At 38.3% G+C, this 13,902-nt stretch overlaps 1 protein-coding gene across 1 annotated transcript; it reads right to left on the bottom strand.

Moving 5' to 3' along the window:
* Positions 1-69: 69 nt before the first annotated feature.
* On the bottom strand, positions 70-13,380 carry LOC146148042 (tyrosine-protein kinase Fgr-like). Its single transcript, XM_083387077.1, has 12 exons — positions 13,074-13,380; positions 12,636-12,732; positions 12,462-12,560; positions 11,921-12,024; positions 11,471-11,620; positions 11,138-11,296; positions 9,980-10,113; positions 9,186-9,308; positions 6,476-6,629; positions 3,606-3,737; positions 2,845-3,008; positions 70-2,076 (listed from the first exon to the last, which is right to left on the bottom strand). Exons 1-12 carry the CDS (start codon positions 13,312-13,314, stop codon positions 2,008-2,010), a joined length of 1,626 nt encoding a protein of 541 aa, XP_083243203.1. The 5' UTR covers positions 13,315-13,380; the 3' UTR covers positions 70-2,007.
* Positions 13,381-13,902: the final 522 nt, after the last annotated feature.

Raw genomic sequence — 13,902 nt, 5'->3', positions numbered from 1 at the left:
TTCTCCAATGCTAACGAATTAAACATACACTTTCACTTCAGAGGACATAATCACGATAAAAAGTGGATGACAGTAGCTTTTATTCAAGAGACAGTTGTCCTCGCTGGCGCTGTTTGGGTAATGCGACACATAAGGGGAAATCTCAATTAAAAACAAATATAATAAGGAATAGGGACGTGTAAGTACAGTGATTGCGGCGCAATGGGGTTATTTGGTGACAATCAATGAGTAAAACATTACGTTGTTGATTCATTAAAAAAATATTAAAATTAGAAGATGCTTTGTAAACAAACATATGCCAGGAAATGTTGAGTAATTATTCTTAATGTTGCAATCTTTTGATTAAAAAAAAATATATCCCTCGAAAACCACCTTATATAGAGATAATTCTAGAAAAACAGTCCACTATTCCATTTATACAGAAAGCGCATAAAAATAGTTAAGGACAAAATATGTACAAAAAGGCAACCATGTAATCAATAACAAGGCACGAAATAAAGTAAAGCACAAAAGGCACGCGAGAATCAGATGGTTTAATCAGAAAAGTGGCCATAATTACAACAAAGGGTAAGATCGATGATCAAAAATTCGTATACACAGATAATATCAAAACGCGATAACGGTAAATGGACTAAGATAACAGCTGGTCATTCCAAAATTCAAAAAGTTAAATTTAAATAACAATTTTGCGCTGACAAAAATATACAAAAAAGGAAATCGCCCTTAAGTTTCGATTCTATTCAATATTAGTAATAACGGTTGACTGGTAGAGGTGACCTGCTGGATTACCAACAAATACATACAAAACCATGCGCCTCATTTCCAATAATTACACCAAAATTCATAACATTAAATGTTAAAATGATTAAAGGAAATAAAGAATGTAGAAAACAACAAGTATTTAAACAATTCGATTATATTTATACACTCCCCACCCCCCCAAAAAAGGAATCTTAACAAAACCAAAAAAAATCATTACACGTAGCTTGCCTTAAACAGGACTTAAAACGCTTTGTGTAAAATATATTCTGTCTAAAAATGGCTTACGAGGCATTTACGATACAATATTGCACAGTTGTTTTATGTATGAAAAAAGTCCTTTGTTTTAAAAAAATTTTGGATTTTTTTATGATGTACTAACGCAGAGTAGGCATTCACGCCACCCAACCAAACTGTTATTTATAAAAAATATTTACAGATGTTCGTTATAAAAAATTAAAACCCCAGTATCAGGGGTCTATCTGCATAATTGAGATGATGACAGAAAGCAAATGGTTAGTTAGGGATGGCAAGCAAACAGAGCTAAAACATTAGCTAGAAAGCCGATCACTTGAAGTGCGAAACAAGTATGGAGAGTTGTGGGTTTCGTGTGAGCCATTTAACTGCACAAAGTACATACAAAGCGGAAAAGTACGTCCCAGAGAGCTGCTGGCTGCTTGTGTGAAAACAGCTTGCTGAAGAAGCGGGCGTATAAGTAAAGGAGAGATTCCCTCCCGGGTTGCATAACAAGTTATACGATGCCTTTCCATACACATATTCAGCAAACTGGCCAAACAAGCCGCTTGCCAAAATGTAGAAAAAAGCGCATTTTTGGACTCATAAAAAGAGATTCATTCGCATTTACAAAAAATAAAAATCAGCTCTTCAGGCAGTTAAAATCCTTACTTTAAATTCTTTAACAGTAAGAAATGTGAAATAAAGATTTAACTGAGGTCGTAAGCTGTTAATTGATTTACATTTACAATGAGTATATAACACACTATACTATAAGTAAACTATACGGCGATAAATCGTTAAGGTTTTTAATTTCTTGGTTTACACACAGCCAAGTATAGATATTGCCACAAGATTACAAAAGTGACTGGCAAGAAAAAGATAGATCTATTTGTCATGGACCATGGCTTTGGAAAACGACGTCAAAAACACGCCTGAATATTACAATAGATAACCCAGGCTCGGTACAACGAAGACATGCTGAGGGTATCACGACAACGATCGGTGCTGTTTTCAGAATGCTCCCTCGCCCTGCTCCTGGTAGTGGGGCTCGGTCGCTGTGAAGTAATCCTCCAGAAAGCCCTGATCGAGAAAGCAGCAATTTTCGTAAACGCTACACCTTTCATATTTTTTTTATCGAGGCGCAAGCATAATTGGTAGGTTCTCACAAACTACCACGTAAAATCGCCAAAAAGCTTTACAAATTAAAATAGCAATAAATTAAAAAGTTCTTCTGTGTTAGTACACAGCCTATGCGACATTGCTAATCAAAGGACAGACCAAGCAAATATCTTGCTTTTGATATTAGCCTTCTAAACACATAGCCTGGCGGTGGCGTATTTTACTTCCTTGTTCTACGAATCGCGCTTAAAGCGAAACTAGTTTCGAGGATAAGCAATGACGCAAACAAGAGAACTTATTTATATCCTAACCAATATCGTGAACAGCATCGCAAAAACAGCTATGTGTTCGTTTTTTTGCGGAAACGAAAAGGCAGTTCTTAAGGACGATGTTTTTTTGCTCAGCACACACACAAAAAGGCCGCGTGTATTTGTATAGCTTTTGCAACAATGAAAATTAAACAAAAAACCTTGTCCAACATTATAATGGTCTATAGATAAGGCAGTCCTTAGATATATGTTTTTTGCTTGACATATACACAAAACGCCGCATTTATTTGTATATGTACGGATAAAACTACAATCCGGACTTTCGTCAATAGGTAAATTAAACAAAAAACATGTTCAACACTTTAATGGTGCATGTATAATATATAGGAGACAAAGATTTGGTCTGTGCAAGAATACGTTACAAAAACAGGCATGTACAATATATTCAAGTTGAACCGACCTGTATGTATTCGAAAGTTGGTCTCTGCTGATCGTCTCTGTGCCAGCACTGCAGCATCAGGTCGTAGAGGGAGTCGGGACAAGGTGGGTTCGGTGGCTGCGTTGGGGGCTTCGGCATCCTGTAGCCCGTCTCAACACGCTCCAGTACTTCACGGTTCGGCATACCTGGGAAGAGCGGGCGACAGTAAAGTGAAAGGAAAAGTAGTTCGGATTACGGTTGTGACGTTACAAGTTACGTAAATTGTGGCTCCGCGTTGCTTTCAAACTCGAACTGACACAGGCGATCTTATTGATTAACAAACATCGTTTTTGATTCACAAACGAGTGAACACAGTTTTATAGAAATTTGCAAGATGTGCTAAAAAATGCTCGAGTCTATACTAATAAAAGTTATTTATTAAATCTAATTACAATATATATATTGCCGATAATGAATTGCAAAGAAGGTAGAGTAGATCGACGTCATCTTGATTAAGACGTTTTAATACGAGCTTGTATTATCTTCAGTTTTATTATCAAACTACATTACAGATCTGTGCATAGTGTACTCAAATATATTGCCGAATTCTTAATATAAGTTTTTTTTTAATTTGCCGTTGGGTACAAGTGAATTTTCGCATTTTGCGATTCTACTAATATTATCAGGATTTTCATAAGATCTGCCACAAAAACAGCCATGCCACTTTTAAAACCACATTTTAACCAGAAACTAACAACAGTTGTAGAAAATCTTAATTGTTTCGTCACAGTCGAGTATTTTACCTGGGTAGGGGATTCTTCCCTTGGTGACGATCTCGGTAAGAAGAACGCCGAAACTCCAGATGTCGGATTTGATTGTGAACCTGCCGTGGGTAGCTGCCTCAGGTGCAGTCCACTTGATCGGGAACTTGGCGCCTAAGGCAAAAATAAAAGGAAAAGGGTGAGTATTTCTTGTCATCAGTTACTTATATATTTTTTTTTGGCCACATATTATATAACAACAGGGCAAAAATACATGTGATGTTTAACAAAAAGTAAAAGCACTACAATAATGAAGGTTTGGCGTATTTTAAAACCAAGGATTTTTGCCAATTAAAAAGTTCTAATTTCACCTTTTCTAGACGGAAATAGATGGCTTAACTGTTTTACTAAAAGCCGCGGAAAACTTAAAAAAACACTTTGGCTCATTTGGTTACTTTTCTTACGAACAGCAAGTTGAGGTTTTATTGTATCTCGTGTTTAAAAGGGATATAAACATCAAGGTACCAACTAACATTTTTTGTTGTATGAACAAATTCCTGGACAGTTATGAAAAATAATTGTTTTAGACACAAGAGCTGTACTATTTGTACTGTTGACGTTTACTTATGTTTATGATTGAATCGGATATCTTTAATGATTTTCTAATGTTGCACCATAATAAAGATGAATTGCGAAACAACCAATGACATCACCTCGCTCGACTGGCCTTTACAACATTAGTGTGAAGACTACGCGAGGACAATATATGTCATTTCCTCAACAGTTTGACTAAGCAAATGTGCTGAAGAGTGCAATATGCAGCAAGTGGAAACCGATCTGTAGGTCCGGTTCTTTTACATGGCGGAGCAACGCAACCAAATCGTGCACTAAGCGTTCTCTAAACATTGCGTTTGCATGCTGAGTTGTATACGGTGCAGTTGGTGCACGCAAATGGGAAACATTGGACGATTTTTAAAAATAACGCGATTGCAGTTGCGCATGTTAGGCTGAAAATTGTGAGCCACCCTTGGCCGCCGTATATAAACTGCAAACCAGCAACTTTGTCCTTTAGGTTTGTTCGTCACCGTTGGGTTGAAATAAACACCAGGCGCTTGGAAAGTCCCCCACTTCGGTTTAAGTCCCGCATATGCTTCGAAAGTCAATACACAACAGGAGGGGGATGCCAGTGTATATCAGCAGCTTTTGATGTAAAACAGAGTCGGGTCGCTCGCAGCAGAGGCTGCTTTGCCACATATTACATGACTGGCACGTTTGCCCTCTAAAATAAATTTTAAATCGCTTTGGTTTAAATCACTCTGACACTTGAGCTTTGGTTTATCACACTTTACCTGGACTTATCAGGTTTGACTTTTACATTTTATTGATTCTGTACATTTGTAAATGAAAATGTGACACGACAGGTTCTACACTTTTTCGCACTACAAAAGGATTTTTTCGAACCGTATGCATAGTTACATGCAGTTGATTGTACAATTAATAAAATTAATCTTCACGCTTGCGCTAATTAATAACGTTATGTGACGAGAGCGATGTGCGTAATGAGAGTCATAAGACAGACCACATTAGAAATGTTATTTCTTGCAGAGGCTAGCCTCAGGACATTAATGTCCTTTGATTCTAATCGGCATCGCGTTCAGGTTATTTCTGTCCGGGAATGTTTACAGCTATTGTTAGTCAAAAAAACGAATACACGAGCATATCACACCTAACTAACGCACTTGAAAACGAGCGCAAAAAGTCGTAGGTGAAATTCGCAGAAATGCTACATTGCTCGCGTTTACAACAACAACAACAAACAAACAAAACTGACGGTGGTGTTTCAGGCTACTGAGGTTGCAAAAAGGCACCCGTAAACACTCATCACAAAGCGGAGTTGTGAAATTCACGCATGTGCGAATGTGCGTGGTATAGAGGTGGGTGACTCGGTATGTTTGCGCAACGCGTGCTTTGCGAAGGCTGACCGGTGATTCAACGTCCCTAATAAAAGACTGTAGCCCCTGCAGCATTTTAATCTAAGTGTGTCTGAACGAATACAAGCTTGCCACTACGAGACCAAATTAAAGGGTCACGGGCCCTTTATTACCCTTGGATCGGCCTTTGCCTGATTCAAACGAATTGTTTTTCAGAAGCCAATATTTTCCACCTTAACGTTAGTATTGGTTTTCAGGTGACAGTATCCGTTTTCCATGGGCGACATAAGGTAAAATAATATGCGGACGTTCAATTTACCGCAAGTGAGTAAACTGGTCCGCATTTTCAATTCAAACGTTGTTCGCGCCGCCGACGCAAAAACAACAGGATAGTGCGCAGGTATGAATGAGTGTGCGCACGTAATCGTGATTAGAAGTGCATTGACCGCCGGTGACGTATGCCAAAAAGAAAACAGTACACGAGCCGCCATTGTTGTACACCTGGAATGAGGCGCAAGCTCGAAGGGCAGTTGGCGACTTGTAACAAGTTAATAAACACGCGCGAAACAACTCGGCGTATTTAATTGCACATAAACCTGTACGCTCTAAAATGGAGCAACGCTTCGGTAATAAAACTGCTAAACGGACGGGATGCGGGTCAATAAATTTACAACCAGGTAAAGACACATTTAATATAAAAATGGAAAAATTAAACTCAAAAGCGTGTGGTCGTGTTTAAACGCCAAAGTGTGTTCACGTCTGTACGAGGCGTTATTCGTACTTTCGAAAAGACTTGACTTTATGGAAACTAAAACGATTGGAAGCGTCAAAAGAAATTGTATTACATATGCTTCCTGATTACCGCGCATTTGATGCTTTTACTTTAACAATAAACAACAAACGCACAATATGTATTTTTAGCCAAAACCTGATTTCGCGCTCCAGCATTTAACGCTTGCGTTTCTGCTTTGTTTTTCTTACCTTGGTGCGCGTTGTACTCGTCGTCTTCGATGAGTCGGGCGAGTCCGAAATCGGCCACCTTGCATATCTGGTTCTTGCCCACCAGGATGTTGGCTGCTCGCACATCGCGGTGGATGTAGTTGTTGCGCTCAATGAACGCCATTCCAGACGCGATCTGGGTAAAAACGCACAAGTATAGGTTATGGCGCAAGAAATAGGGCGATTTTAGTTTAACCGTAACGAAACAAAGTGATCTCCATCGTGCTGCAAGTTTGTATTTTAGCTAAGGTCGGCCAGGTCTAAAGTACCTCGCCGAACAGGCTAAAGTACCAGTCCACTAGAAAATAGGGAACAAAAAAGGGAAGGTAACATAATCTAATAGGCATAAACAGCATTGTGAAAATATATTTCGTTGAAACGCCTTTTGATACGGGCGGCATTCTCAGACACAGGCTGGCAGAATCTGGACAAGCAATTTGTGAAATGTATCATTAAAGAAAAAAAAATAACGTAATAGTTTTTTTGAACCAATTTCTTCGATTTTCTGGCTGATTCTTCGGCCGACATGGTCGCCAAGTCGCCATTATTCTGCCATACATAAAACAACGGCCGGGTAAAGTACGGCAGAAACACGGATTCAGAAATCACGACGCCAATAAGTCGAGTTGGGTCAAACTGTGAGTATTGTGACGGGTGGCACGACGGCAGGCTTTGAACAGCAACCAAACGCTTTAGAAGTGGAGGGTGCTGGTCAATGCACGGCGTTACGACATTTAAATACAACGCTACAAGGAAGCGTGCCTGGTTGCGCACTTGCAACGTTCGAAACTGACTCGTCGGAAACGATTACTTGCCTTGTTAGCGGAAAGTGTATGTTTAGTTAGTTTGCAAACAGCGTTCTCCGATAGTAATACAAACAAAGTAAGACGCAAACCCTTTCAAACAAATGTATCATAATAACTATAGGATTCCGAAAATAAAGTAGCGGTATTTGTTTAATTGTAAGATTGACAACATTTTAGTGAACTGATCATTTAATACTTTTTGTGGATCAATTATTTAATAAATCAGTGTTTTATAAACTGGCGAATATCGTCCACCCACTGGTTGAATAATTTTTTTTCCAGGGTGAACCAATCGAGATAGATAAATAAATTATTTACTCATATTGAGTTTTGTGATCAGTGCAAAACTTGCTCGAATCTAAAAAAATCCAACAACATTATTCGTGAAGACTATGTCAAATAAAGTGCAGCAACAACAACACTAAATACAAGAAAACTTTGTACTGGTATCTCATGCCTATCACGCACAGTCGCACACATGCATAGTTGTTACGGTCATAACAGTTGAGAGTGAATAAAGTGTAATGTTCTATGGTAAAAAAAGTGTAATGTTCTATACGTACAAAATGTAAAAAGTTCAAGAAACCCTGCTTTAAATGTATTAGCTGTTGCACAAAAAAACGAATAGCCTTGCAAACTAAAGATAGCATTATTTTCTTAAACAAAATATAAAGGGTTTATGCCTTTCGACTAATATTTAAAAGTGGCTATATAGTTGGACCACTTACGTTGGTTAAATGGTGCCGGTTCGTTTAAATACGTAAAATCCCGGAAATTAATTATTGCAAAACCTGGCTGGCATGTGCTTTGTTTGGCGCACAGTCCCCCAAGGTAAAACCTCCGGTAGGCCGCGAAATCAATCGCGAGTTGACTGCCGCGCCCGATTGTTGATTAACTAACCAAAAGCCCGTTTCCACGCTGGCAGCGTCAGTCAAGCCGGAACCAGCTAGTATTGGGCGAGCGTCACAACAAAAAAACTAATTGCGTGGTTCTTTTGGGATCTTGTCCGCCGTTCGCTTTAACTTGTTTATAGAAGTCTTTATATTTGCAAGCGCGAGGGCCAACGGCACGGCCTAAAATGTTCATTGGCTTCGCGTTATTTTTGTTACTAACTAAAATAAAGTAAAGAAAGTAAGTGTAAAGTAAAGGGTAAAGGGGTAGTGGCTTATTCTTCCCATTGGCTAACAAGGAGGCCGGGAATGCCTGAAGTGTCAGTAATGGTATCGCATCGCAGTAAATCCGTTGTGACCAACTTGCCACAGAAAGGTGGTGGCCTAGGCTTATTCTAGTCACCTAGTGGCCTGTGGCGACGTACCAGGACCGCCGCTACAGCTGCTTAACTACAGGCGTCAGTCATGCAAGTATGAAGGACACCGAAGATCCTTCTAGCCCTTTATTTCTCAAACCGGTCACCGCACGTCGCGAGGATATTGCGCAGGGAAAGTAAGTGACGTTCGGAAGGCTATTTGAACCGAAAAAGGCGGCACGAACTGCTGTCGCATTGAAGTAACTCGAGTTTTCCGGTTCGAAAAGGAAAATAAATGGAAGGAAATAAAAAGGTTTACATTTGATGGTAATTAATTACATTTTTTTAATTTTTTTATGATCAACCTAAGATGTAGGATTTGTAAGTGGGTTAATTTTACAGTGCGAGTAAAGAGATAAGTACAAGTGATTTAATACGTTGACTACATAAAAACAACAAACATTTTTTTTTCAGGATAATAGGCCTATTTTTTATTTCGGTGATCTGAATTGATATCTCTGTGTTTTGGCACCAGGCAGGTGCAATTTCGCCATGCATTTCCAAAAACACATCCCAAAACACACAAACAGCGTGATAAACACGTTAACTAAAATTAGACCGACAAAAAGCGTATATTTACCTGAGCGGCCATGTCAATCTGATCGGTGAGGTTTGAATTTCGTCCAGGTCCGTCCTTCAAATAATCGAGCAAGCTGCCGTGACACATGAATTCGGTCACGATGTAAATCGGCTCGGTCGACACCTAAAAAAAACGTAAAGGTGACGCCGACTATAACTACGTCTGTATTGGGGTTGGTGTTATGCTAAACATGTTTATGAAATACCAAATTAATCTCTTGAAAAAACAAGGTTTCAGACGAGGTTTACAATGGAGTTTATACTGGGAACTTTAATCTATTTAAAGTACGAATGTAATAGAAATATACGTCTCTTATACATTTGGATGAATCTCATCGTGTGTTAACCGTTTTACTTTTTTAAGTGGGTCCTGAAGTGAGTTTTTACCTTGGTAAACGTTAGTGTTTGTTTCTAACCACCTGTTGGGCGGGAATAACGGAAACATTAAAATGTGAATTGAATGCTTTTAGAGCCGGAGGGTAAATAACAAACCCAAACTTTAGAATCGACACGCATTACCTTCTTGAAGATTGTATGTGGTCTACATTTTATACGAACGCATGACAAGCATCAGCCGCCATTTGGATGAATAGACCAAATGGTAACAAATCAATTTGCTTTGTCAATTAAACTTAGCTCAAGAATTATTGCAACTAATAAAAGTAAAATCGAGTTTCACATCACCCCAAGTTGCGTTGACGTGCAAACGTAACAACGACAACCACCGAATTTGTTACGGCCATTTAAAAATAAAAATAAATCGTTTTTACTTCTATGTTTATTTGTTGCACTCACCACGGCGTACAAGTTCACCAGCTTTTCGTGCCTCAGCGTTTTCATGATCTTGGCTTCTTCCAGGAAAGCTTCCGGCGACATCGTTCCAGGCTTAAGTGTCTTGATGGCCACCTCAGTAGTTCCGTTCCACAGTCCTGTTGACAAAAAGGTTCAGCTGATATACGCAGTTTACCACTTTTGATGTTAGATACACACACATAATTGTTGAACGACTGTGATCGAGCCCCTCTTGAAGCTGCTTTTTGACCAACGATTCGTACCATAGTACCCAAAAGCCTTTGCAGACTAACCGAATCTGTCGATCAATCCTGCAAGCAAAGCAGGCTCGAAAAACAACGAGCCTGCAATTAGGGTTTGAATTCACGACCTCCAGATATATCGGAACCATCGCTCTACCAGTTGAGCTATCTCAGGGGGGAGAGAGTCAAGAAACAACCATACGCCAATGCTTGCTACATTCTGCTAGTACAAGCAACTTCATATTGAAGAGGATCTACAGTACCATACTATTCAATAAAAGATGCACACCCATAAATGATTAACAACTTTGATCCAGCCCAAGTGGCTTTGCAACCAATGATTACGGATTCGGCATCATAGTACACCGAAAGCCATCGCAGACTAACCAAATCGGACGATCAAAGATGCAAGCAAGGCAGGGTAAAAAAAAACTAGCCTGCAGTGAGGTTCGAACTCACGACCTCCGGTCAAGCCGGGACCGTCGCTCTACCATCCGAGTTATGCAGGCTGAGAAGGGAACGAGTCGAGAAACAACCATACGCCAATGCTTGCTCAATCTGTTAGTACAAGCAACTTCAATTGAAGTGGATTCACAGTACCATATCATTATCCGATGAAACATGAACACACATATGTGTGTTTACAACTGAAATCTAGCCCTTCTGAAGCTGCTTTTTGACCAACGATTACGGCTTATATATCATTAGTATACCGAAAGCCATTGCAGACTCTACGCCGAATCTGTCGAGCAATGATGCAAGCAAGGCAGGTAAGAAAAAAACTAGCCTGCAGTGAGGTTCGAACAAAGCCACTTTTGCAAACATTCTATGCCGAAATTTATGTTTCCTCCAAACCTGTAGTACCATTCACCCTTAAATACAGCTAAAAATGCAAAAAAATACCAAAAAATAAACTTACCCTTCCAGACTTCTCCAAACATTCCGGCTCCCAGCTTCTTCTGCAATGTGAGCTGGTTTCTGTCAATCTCCCACACATCCCTGGCGATGGTGACTGTGTTTGGTTGGTCAGTTTGTGGACAGGGGTTGGTCAAGCGGCAACACAGGCCATCTGGTTTCTCTACATAACGCAAATGAGCTATTTAGTTTTGGGCCAAAAACCATGAGGTTTTACTTGAAGCAAAGTACACCAACTGGCTGCCTCTAAAGACAGATTTGTTTTAAATAATGTTATCCAGCAGATTAAGAAAAATGTTTTTCAGACTTCCTTGTTGATTCAATATTCTACACTTACGTTGGTAGTGGCGCACCAGGTCTGGAAGGTCGGTGAACTGGGCTCTGGTTGTGATGTAATAACCTCCATTGTCAAGTTGCCTTATCCTGTAATGCTTCACTATGATGCCTTTGGTTGGGTCCTCGTCAGATATGGAAAGGGAGTAGGCACCTAAACAAATTTGTCAATATCAATTTCACAAACATCCAGCAAAACAAATTATAAAAGTTAGTGAATTCTTTTTAAATGTTAAAAATAGTAGTAATTTTGACTTGTTAATTGGTTTTTGTTCCTAATTTTGTAACATGATTCGACTTAAAAAAATAAACTGAATGTAGCTGCCTGCTGTAGCAGCAAAATGACAACTTTTTTTGCCATAAGTGTAACAGCAGGAAGACACTCAACTTCCTTGTTATACTTAGGTCAGTTTAAAAATACTACAAAAAGTGTGAATTATATAATTTCCCTTACCAGGTGCAGTTTCACTCTCACGAATCATGAAAGTTCCTCGACTCGTCCTGCCTTGGATCAGAGTTCTCTCACATTCCTTGCGACTGATCTTGCCGAAGAACCACCTGCAAGCAAATAAAACCCATCCTAAAATATAGACTTGAAAGTAGAACAACTTACCCACTATTTTATCAAAAAAAATTGGGTTTTAGCATGACACCAAGTTAATATGCAAAATTATAGTTTAATAATCAATAAATGTATATAAACTAAACGCCATTTGGATTTTATTTTCAATTATTCAAAGTTTTTAACATTTTTAAGGTATATATATAAAAAAATCAGCATCGGTATCGGGTGACTAACAAAATTGTAAAAAAATCGGGTATCAGTATCGGTTCAAAAATTTGATATCGGTCGATCTCTACTTGAAAGAATATGGTTTTTCAGGCTAACAAATCTCACAAAATCAAGAGTTTATAAAACTTTAAAATAAACAAGCTTGAAAATTTGAAATACTAAACTTTCACAGAAACCCTAAACGGTACACATTAAAACTTACTCTTCACAATCAAGTCCACCCATAGGGGCTACATAGTTGCTTGGCACATATCCTTCCCTGGCTGACGATGCTGATCTTGCCAGCCACCAATCTCCTTCACTGGAACAAATAAAATAAAATTTAAAACATATTGAATTGTTTTTTTTTAAACTATAACAAGTATTTTAAACCCACGTGTTTAGAATGAACAATTGGTCTCCCTTATTGAATGACAAATCTTCATTGGTTCTGGCTTCATAATCATACATGGCAACATATTTTAAAGATCCAGCTGAATATAAACATTTGGTAGTTAGATAGTTAGTTAGTTGTATTTTTTGATTTACCATACAGATATCTTTCTAGAAAACCAAAAATTTCAATCAAGTAATGTAATTTTGATTTTTTATAAATTATAAGTTGTCTATTAATATAATCACTCGTCCTATAAAGTAATACATGTTTTAGTATCGCCATATGAACAAATATCACATTTAACTACTACATAGATGTTTATATATTATAAACAACCAGATTCTTATTTTACAACTAGTTTTAGCAATAAATCAGGTACACTGTATTTTTATTTTAATCAATATTATTTCAATGTGACTATGTTAAGCTAATAATAACCTGGTGCTTGACTGACTGGAGCCATTGGAAGAGCTCCTTGGTTGTATGATGGACTTTGCATTCCCATTCCCATTTGGCCACCATTGTTGTAGCCCGCCGAAAACTGATTGTGCATTCCAGGGCCAGCAATTGGGTTCATGGGCACAGTGGTTGACTGGGCCATTCCAGGGTTGGTGCGGCCCTCTTTGTTTCCAGACTCATCGGTCCGACAAAAGAGGCATCCAAAACATCGCCTCAACATATTTATGACAGCAGCACTGGTTTTATGTTTATAAAATTGGTTTGAAAAATATTGCCTTAAACGGGATCTGATAAACAGGTCAAAAGTTATGTGAAAGTGAAATTATATCACACATTATATACTTTGAACAAAACATGATTTTCTTGGAATGGCTTTTTCGATATTAAAAACATTACTTAACAAACTTTACAAAATTAATAAGAAATACTATGGACATTATACGAAGAAACCGAAAGTGGTTGAACCGTTTGTTTGCACAAGTGCTTTGTGTTTACTAAAAGCGCAAAAAGGCAAACAAGGCAATGACTGTCTGCAAAACATTAAATACCATGCATTGAAGCACTGAAAAGTAAAAATACTCAATCTTATATTATATAATTATATACAATAAAAAATATAATTCCATACAATATATATATAGTGGAGAATACTTACAGATAAAGTGTTAAACATTGTGAGTTTACTTTTAACAAAGATAAGTCCAGTTTTATACATAGTGTTACGTTGTATGACAGTACTAGTTGTTTTAGAAAAGCACAAGGCTATTTAAAATAGATCTTTTTTCTCAATCAATGAACTGGAAAGAAT

The sequence above is a fragment of the Ascidiella aspersa genome, chromosome 4 (assembly GCF_963924565.1).
Source record: "Ascidiella aspersa chromosome 4, kaAscAspe10.2, whole genome shotgun sequence".
Taxonomy (NCBI): Eukaryota; Metazoa; Chordata; class Ascidiacea; order Phlebobranchia; family Ascidiidae; genus Ascidiella; species Ascidiella aspersa.
Note: the sequence above shows the minus strand (reverse complement) of the source record. Positions and strands in the feature narration are given on the sequence as shown.

What these genes read in the sequence shown, in the direction of transcription:
- LOC146148042 (XM_083387077.1), bottom strand. Translation starts at nt 13,314, where the DNA reads ATGTTGAGGCGATGTTTTGGATGCCTCTTTTGTCGGACCGATGAGTCT. An exon ending in CCTGGTGCGCCACTACCAAC is followed by an intron (nt 11,297 to 11,470) that starts GTAAGTGTAGAA and finishes TGCGTTATGTAG; the next exon opens with AGAAACCAGATGGCCTGTGT. An exon ending in GGGAAGAATCCCCTACCCAG is followed by an intron (nt 3,009 to 3,605) that starts GTAAAATACTCG and finishes CGCTCTTCCCAG; the next exon opens with GTATGCCGAACCGTGAAGTA.